Source organism: Balearica regulorum, chromosome 4, assembly GCF_011004875.1.
Source record: "Balearica regulorum gibbericeps isolate bBalReg1 chromosome 4, bBalReg1.pri, whole genome shotgun sequence".
Lineage (NCBI taxonomy): Eukaryota > Metazoa > Chordata > Aves > Gruiformes > Gruidae > Balearica > Balearica regulorum.
The window spans coordinates 75,137,967-75,146,655 of NC_046187.1; the positions used below are offsets into that span (position 1 = coordinate 75,137,967).

Consider the following 8,689-nt stretch of genomic DNA (forward strand, 5'->3'; position numbering starts at 1 on the left):
TCACTTTGTAAGACAAGGAACGCTTGAGTGGTAACTGAGTTTGTCATCAGACATATAGATTGTTTGGTCTATATTAGTACAAAGGGTAATAATAAACCCCCCATCATTATTTAATTTACACTATAACTTTCATTAGAGAATTTATTAGGCAGTATCTAAGAGAAAGATATTCTTATGTAAATAAATCTTATTCAGAAAGTGTTAATTTTATTTTTCCTGCTGTATCTTATTCACTAGTGTTTCAGACTCTTCTGATAAAGTTCTTTTGACTTTCTCCTTCATATTTATTTCAGCCCATTTATGTAGTCCCTATGGGGTTTGTATAGCTATATACATATGTCCAATGATTTGAGTTGGAAATTACAAGATTTCTTAATAAAAGAGGAGTGTAGCTCTGGAATAATCACCCAGAATAAATGTGAAATATAAGTTACTAAGTTCATTTAAGTTGAAAATTGAGCAGTTTATGGAAAGAGATAGCCAGTGTGGTTGCTGACAGTAATCTAGAGAACTGATCTCAAGTACCTGAGAAGTCCTTTCCAGTTTCATGTTCTTCTATGTGTATAAAATAAAAATTTAATCTAGATGCTGGGAAAGAAGAAAGATTTTACAAGTTATCTTTTTCATGTTATCTCATTCTGCAGAACATACTGTAGTTATTTATAAATGTGTAACCACCAGCTGCCTTTTCTCACAGTTTTTTTTTCTCCATCAAAAATATACTGATAAGCAGCAAACAAGGAACGATCACAGGACTACATACATTTCTAAATAGTTATCTTCAAAAGCAGTACTACTGGGATACATAAAAATCATGAAAAGCCAATTAATAGGATTTCTTATGAACTTTTGGATTTCTTTTTCACTTGCTTTATATTTTCACAGTGGAGAAAGAGAAGAGAAATGTATAATTGAAGATGTTCCCAGCGACACGTTGGTAATTGGTAAGTACCTGTCAATGCTCTGCGATGATCTAACCTATGCAATAAGAAACATAACTTGTAACAGGAAAACCTGTGATTGATGAATATGGTAAACCCATGGTCATAAGAAAGAGGGCACACCAAAAATAACTCCCCGCAGCAGGGGCTAGTCATAATGTCCTCACACAAAGAAATGCAGGTTTCCAGAGTGCTTAACTGACTAGACAAAGAATGTCTTCTAATTCTACAGCAGTGGAATTGCTGCTTCAGTGTGGGCTTCTATATGTTCTGACTGATTTACTCATTCTTACCAGAATTTCTGCAACATGATTTTCCCCATATGAATGGCAGAGTTACTTTTTGGATTAACATGGGTCTGGAAAGAAGCAATGCAAGATGTACTTAAGTTCCATTTCGCCTGGGATATCATAAGCACATTAAATTTGTTGACAAGACTATAAATGCAAGACTGAAAGGGGATAGTTAGAATATTATATACTCATCTTTTTTATAAATAATGTTCTCAATAGGAAAGACAATCCTAAAAATGTAATTTGAATACAGCACACTTATGCTTTTGGAGGTCTCAGTGTGCCTTCTGTATGCTAATCTTGCCAGAGCATTAGGAGCAATCAGAAAGTATTTCTTGTTAATCAACCATTTTTGTTGTTTTCTAGAACATTTTCTATTGTAGTAAAAATTTATTGCATTTCATACTGTTATAAAGTGCCCCCTGAGTAATTTTAATCATAAGCACATGAAATACATATATTGTTTTATTGCTAATCATTTATCTTTATATTTTTGCTGAAAAAGCAATAAAGATGTTTAATATTAAGCTGTGTTTTATTTAACCGATTTTTATCTATGTTTTTATTCAGGGAACTATAAAGTACAACGTTGGGATATACATAACCAAGAGTTTCTTGAATCTGCTCCTGGTTTGGGAATGTTTGTGACTGTCACAACTCCATCTGCTGAGGTAAATATGCTTTATGAATGTTTCTGTAGGATTTATGAATTGACTTTGTCAGTGGCAGGCAGTATTACCTAAAAAAAACCCCCAAAATAGACACTTTCAGGGAAAATGTAAATCCACAGTCTACCAGCTAGTTCAGTATTTTGATGCTGATAGGTATAAGCACTTTGTGATTGCTATCAAAGGAAATAGAAATTACAATATTTGATAATTATGTGTCTGGACACTTTTTGCATTACTAACAGATTTGGGAAAATGTCATTAAGAATAGTAAGTGACAACTGAGAAAAAAGGCTAAATTTAAAAAAAAAAGAAAATTCACTAATGAAGCAAAACGATACAGAATGTATTTGAGCACCAGAAAGGAAGGCTGGTGATGATAAACTAAACTGCAAAAGTCAAGATTCCCATGAGGCTGCATATAGCCATCACGCATAGCCACTGCCTGGTTGCCATGAGGTCCTGAGCTCTTTCAGCAACAGACAATTTAATTCTGTGCCCAGACAAGGTCTGTACTGCGTTCAGCTCTGGGACCTCAACCTAAGAAGGACATGGAGCTGTTGAAGCAAGTCCAGAGGAGGGTCACAAAGATGATCAGAGGGCTGGAGCACCTGTCGTATGAGGACAGGCTGAGAGAGTTGGGGTTGTGCAGCCTGGAGTACCTACCAGGGGGCTACAGGAAAGCTGGAGAGGGACTATTTACAAGGGCATGGAGTGACAGGGAAAGGGGTAATGGCCTTAAGCTGAAGGAGAGGAGATTTAGATTTGATATCAGGAAGAAATTCTTCCCTGTGAGGGTGGTGAGGCACTGGCACAGGTTGCCCAGAGAAGCTGCGGATGCCCCATCCCTGGCAGTGTTCAAGGCCAGGTTGGATGGGGCTTTGGGCAACGTGGTCTAGTGGAGGGTGTCCCTGCCCATGGCAGGGGGGTTGGAACTAGATGATCTTTAAGGTGACTTCCAACCCAAACCATTCTGTGATTCTATGATTCTATGATTAGTTTTCAAACTTTAAATGCTTTAGAGAGTATTGGATTTTGTACATTGCAGAAATCTATAGCATTTCAATTTTCACATTGAGTTAAAATTATTTTTCTCTAAATCTATTCTGAAATTCAGATAAATTTAATGATTTCAATGGGTTAATTGATTACTAATTCACAGTACTTTTTTTTGATTGCTTTATTGATATTTATAATGCACATACCCAACGTATATAACATCTAAATTACAGGTACTATTGTCAAAACTGTATGGGCCACAAGGAACATTTTCTTTTACATCCTATCTATCTGGGGAGCATGTTATCTGTTTACAGTCTAACTCCACAAGATTTGTGGCATTTGCAGGAAGTAAACTGGTAAGGGTATTTCTTAAATATTCTTTAGGTGTATTTCTTAAATATTCTTTCTTGTAGTACTAGCAATCGTATACAAACTACAATAGAAGTTGGTCTAACTTCTAGCAGATAATTCAACATTTCCCAGCAATTAAAGATGACAAACCTAGAATTATCAAGACGAAGAGATAAAAAGACTGTTCTGATATTTAAGAAGTCAAGATTAAAGAGGCAAGATTATTAACTATAGAGTGATTTAATGTTTGTACAGTGCTTTGAATGTGAAAGATTCTGATCAATAAGAAGAACAAGTATTTGGTTCAAAAAGATAGATATGTAAGATTGACTAACACAAACACTTGTCATAAAGATATTCCATGTCTTCACTAACTTAGATTGAATTCCTAAAGAAAATTTAAACAATTGAATTTTTGAAAGACATTCAGTTAAGAATATATTAGCACACTTAACATTGTCTACTACCAGTAAAGTTGGTCTTCATGTAGATTTTGGGGGGGGGGGGGGCGGAGGGAAAGGAGCCATCAGAGGTGATATCACGGTTCTAATCTATTTCAGTAAACAATTTCATAAACACTGTCTTGAAAATTTTATCTATATGCCTCTTCTCAAAAGACAATTGAACAGGTGAGAAGAATTACTCTCTAGAGGTGCTTTTTTTTTTTTTTTTTTGGCTGTTCACTGAAAAAAGTTAGATAACCACTAGATATAAACATCTCATAAATGTGTTAAGTGAGGTAGGTCAAATTTCTTCCTAGATGTATGCTTTTGGAACAGGTAGATGACAGAACTGAGAAGAGTTAATAGTAAGTGGAACTGTTACACTGGAATAAGTAGGTTCTTATGGACTGATTCATGGAAATGAGTGGAAATTTCATCATACACATTGCAAAAGCACTTAGGTTGTACTAATAAAAAAATTGTGGAGCTCATCAGCTAGAGAGTGTAAGGGGGATAAGGCATCGGTTGGTCACAGTTAACTACACACCTTGAATGTGATTCTAACGATACACCAGGAGATTTTTACCTGGTATAGATGGAGATGTATTAATAATTTACATCATTTTGCATGATGCACGCACCATGGACAGTTCTGGTCATCCTCTTTAAAAGAAGTGAATAGGTGCAGGGAAGGAGAACATTAATAGCGCAAATATTAAGCAGGGTGGTTTGTTTAGCTTAAGAACATAGAAGTAAAAAAGGAAAATATTGCTCTTTATAATTATATCTGCAGGAATAAAGATCACAAAAGGAAAAACATTCTTTAGCTAAGGTAAAGCTTTAAGCATCTTCTGTAAAAAGCAGATGCAGTGGTGGTTATCTGAGCTGCTTCAAAGCAAAGTTTAATAAATTAATGGACAAAGGCTACCATAAGGTTGTGAGAAGGATTTCTGGATGTTCATTTAGGTAACTGAAACAAGATGTGCTTTTCATTTGTGGTTGATGTCTGAGTAGACCAAACTTCTATCCTGGTCATATGAAACTCTAGGATTTCTGCAGATTATCATTTGGCTAAGAGTTTTTTATTTTCTCTTAGGTACAAATTGGCTTCTAGGAGAACTTTTTCCTGTTAGTTTCAGTAAAATTTTTAATTCATGCCAAAATAAGTTGCATGATATTGCAAACTGCGTTCTTCTCTTTTCTTTCTATGAGTCTATTGCTTTACGGGTTTAGGGCATTTTTGCTATAGTTCATACAATAGCTTACAGAGTATTGGGAGGTATTTCATACCAGATAAACTGTATGTGGAGAAAGAAAAATGATACCTTTTGGATGGTTCTGCTTTAATACCTATGATAAACTGCAAATAATGATTCAGCTGGTCTTCTTCCAGTATTATATTCCTAACTGGTAGTGGAGGAAACCCAGAAAAGCATCTATAAAATGCTTGCTGCAGTAGTATTGAGGAATATAATTTCTGCAATATTAGGAAGGAATGTGAAATACAGCAGTCCCAATTGTGCTCATTTTTTTAAAACTAATTTAAACAAAGAATAGAAAACTCTTTCATGGTTATTGAATCTATTCTAGCATAAAATAATGCCCTAATATTTGTATAATTAATTTAAAAATAAAATTAAGAAACACTTTAAATATCCCACCTGATTCTAATTTTAGGAAGGATTTCTACAAGCAATTAAAACTATTCCTGTAATGACCTTAAAGGGAAATTATCTGTTGGTCGTTTTTTTTTTTTTTTCCTAAGGAATTTTGAAAACACAAAGACACAGTAATGAGAATATTTTTTCTGTTTGCAGCGTATCCATTTGGACATTAGAGTTGGAGAACATTTTTTGGATGAATCTGTTGTTCAAGCCAAAGACAAAGTAAATGGAGTTAACTTTAGACTAGAACATCTAATCGAGCAAATTCATCATATATCCAAAGAACAAAACTATGAAAGAGTATGTATGTTCCCTAAAGGAAATGTTAAAAATATTGTACATAAACTTACTGATTTATAAAGTTTTATGAGGTTTATTATTTAATTGCAGTGTTATTTTTAACTAACTCATGAAAATCTATTGGGATTTAACCAATATAGACTACATCATTACCTTGCAAAATATTTTTAAGCTGTAACATAAAAACTAATTAATCAGTGTGAACTCATGTTTATAGCAACAGGTGTTATTTTAAAGCAGGAATTTTGAAATATAGTTTTCTTGGTCAGAGTCAGTAATGGCAGCTGAGCATGTGGCAGGTACCGTTGCTGGTGATGTTGCCAGCTGTTGCTTCCACCCTGGTCCATGTGCATAAACTTTATTGGCGTGGGTAAGGAAATGACTGAATGCATATTTATATATGTCCATGCAGTTAGAAATAAAGCCCTCCTTCAAACAAGCGTACACCCGTTGTCTTCACTTTTCTATACATATGCAGGCAGGCAGACTATGTTTGAAATACATCAACTAGTTACCTAAAAAAAAGAAATTTGCCTGCAAAAAGGTTATTGACTGCACTATGAAAGTGACTGCAAACCTAAAAAGGCTTAAGCCTGTACTAGTTGAACATATTTAACACAATATATATTTTGTGAACAAGGGAAAGCTCTGTTTGCCTTTCTGCTTCAGGATACAGTGTGTCTGCTTCTCTGTTTTAATTTGTAAAGACATTTGCCTTATGGATAAGAACAAGCTTTCATTTTTATCAATGTGAAAAAAGTGTTTGTTCACTACCATGCAGAAGAGGGATGCCTGTCTGTTTACTCAGATAGCAGCATAAAACATACAAATGCCAAAAGGTAATAATTCTGCTTTTCCTTTTTTCTTCAGGAGCGTGAAGAAAAATTTCGGAAGACAAGTGAAGAAACCAACAGCAATATTTTGTGGTGGGCTATTGTACAAACGCTAATCCTCATCTCCATTGGAATTTGGCAAATCAAATCTCTCAGAGATTTCTTTATATCTAAGAAGCTTGTTTAAGTCTTATAAAGTAAATGCACAGATTTGAAAATTGCATGCCATATAACACCAAACAAAGAAACCATGTATCTATGAGAAAATTGGTTGTATATAACTCATGAGCTTCTCTCATCTTCTACTCTGGTTCTTACTCTAACTCTGGTTTCTCCATCCATATTGCAGCCTCTGGCATCCCCTTACATTTTACTCCTTGAATCCCATCTTTTATCCACTTATTTTCCTCTGCAGATGTAAAGCTAAATCCAGACTAAGGAAATATTTAAGTTCAGCTCGGGATTGTTATCTCTAAAATAGAAATCTAAAAAACCATTTCCTAATTTTTCAAAGTTCTCTATTTTCATGGTTTAACCCTGGCTGGCAATTAAGCACCACACAGCCTCTCATTCATTTTCTCTCTGCCCCCGGTGAGAATTGGAGGTGTAAAAGTGAGAAAATTCATGAGTTGAGATAAAAAGAGTTTAATTATTTAATAATAATAATAATAGTAGTAGCAGTAGTAAGGAAAAGAGGAAAAAACAACAGACTGAAAAATAAAACCCAAGGAAGACAAATGATGCAAATGAAAACAATGGTTGACCACCAACCAACTAGCATGTCCCTGAGCAGTGTCCCTCCTTGCCTCCCCCTACCCCCCTAGTTTTATGACGTGATATGGTATGGAATATCCCTTTGCTTAGTTGGGGTCACCTGTCCCGGCTGTGTCCCCTTCCTAGTTTCTTGTGCTCCCCCAGTCTACTGGCTAGTGGGGTGGTGTGAAGAGCAGAACAGGCCTTGACACTGTGTAAGCACTTCTCAGCAGGAACCAAAACATCAGTGTGTTAATCAACACTATTTTCAGCACAAATCCAAAACATAGCCCCGTACCAGCTACTATGAAGAAATGTAACTCTATCCCAGTCAAAACCAGTACATCTACTTGATAAGTAAAGTGAGAGTGTCTTGAACTCAACCTATGCATGTGTAACACCTAGCTTTTCTGCAAATATAATTGTGACTGTTTTCTTTTAAAATATTCAAAGTTTTAAGTAACAGTGGAGCCCACCTTTAATATTATGATCAGTGGTTGCAGCAATTACCATGGAAGAGAGAGACCCTGACAAACAGTTTGTAATTGTACTTACTTTTTGCTCCCACATAAGCCCTGAACATTAGGCTATAGAGTTGAGATCTGACCTTTCCCACAGTTGTTTATGTAAATTATAGTCTTTATGAAGCATGCCAAAGTAAACCAAATTACAAGTTTCTTGGTAAACACTGAATTTGTGCTTAAGTATTTTATTTTAAAATATTCCAACACTAAATGCTTCAGTCTTTGTGTTGGAGAACTATTTTTATTTTAATTATTCAGCAACTGTAACATGACTGCCTAAGGAACTTATGAGTTTTTGACTTAATTGTGTATTTCATTTCCATTTCACTTATTGCAGCATGTTTGAATATATCTTTATGCCTTAATTTAGCTAGTTTATGTACAACTAGCAGAGTAGCTACAGTATCATGCAATTACAAATCAAAAGCTGTGGTTAAAAATTCAGATAATTAGCTTGACAAAGCAGCAGTAGTGTAAGAAGGAATGGGAGGTGGTTATAACATAACCCGCCTCAGCACTTGTTTAACTTGTAAAGGGACATTCTTGAAGAAGTTTCTAGAGAGCATTGTGATAGCAGAATATTGTGGTTTCCTACTTGTCTTTCCAGACCCTTCACTAGTCTAAAAGGTAGTGAAAGCTGCAATATGTGGAGACTAATCTGTATCTGTATCTGTTTTAAAGGCACTGCTTTCTTTCTTTCTTCTACCTCCTCACCTTTTGTTTTCATTAGGAAGGAAATGACACTGCCCTTTAAGTTCACTTACGTTTACAGTATGGGAATGAAAATACAGCTGTGAGTATGTAAGAATCCATAAAGTTGATAGAAAGTAGAGACAAAAAGCAATGCTTTATTGACCAAATCAATCCAAATAAAATCTCATAAAGCTATGCACTGAGGTTTGTCCTATATTTAAAAA

The 8,689-nt window shown here is 35.0% G+C and overlaps 1 protein-coding gene across 1 annotated transcript; it reads left to right on the forward strand.

The window, feature by feature from the left end:
* Nucleotides 1-728: 728 nt before the first annotated feature.
* On the forward strand, nt 729-8,660 carry LOC104636564 (transmembrane emp24 domain-containing protein 11). Its single transcript, XM_010303755.2, has 5 exons — nt 729-944; nt 1,805-1,905; nt 3,135-3,260; nt 5,516-5,662; nt 6,533-8,660. Exons 1-5 carry the CDS (start codon nt 815-817, stop codon nt 6,680-6,682), a joined length of 654 nt encoding a protein of 217 aa, XP_010302057.2. The 5' UTR covers nt 729-814; the 3' UTR covers nt 6,683-8,660.
* Nucleotides 8,661-8,689: the final 29 nt, after the last annotated feature.

Coding starts and splice junctions, on each gene's coding strand:
- LOC104636564 (XM_010303755.2), top strand. CDS start 815: ATGAAAAGCCAATTAATAGGATTTCTTATGAACTTTTGGATTTCTTTT. Junction 1,906..3,134: donor TCACAACTCCATCTGCTGAG/GTAAATATGCTT, acceptor TCTAAATTACAG/GTACTATTGTCAAAACTGTA. Junction 5,663..6,532: donor AAGAACAAAACTATGAAAGA/GTATGTATGTTC, acceptor TTTTTTCTTCAG/GAGCGTGAAGAAAAATTTCG.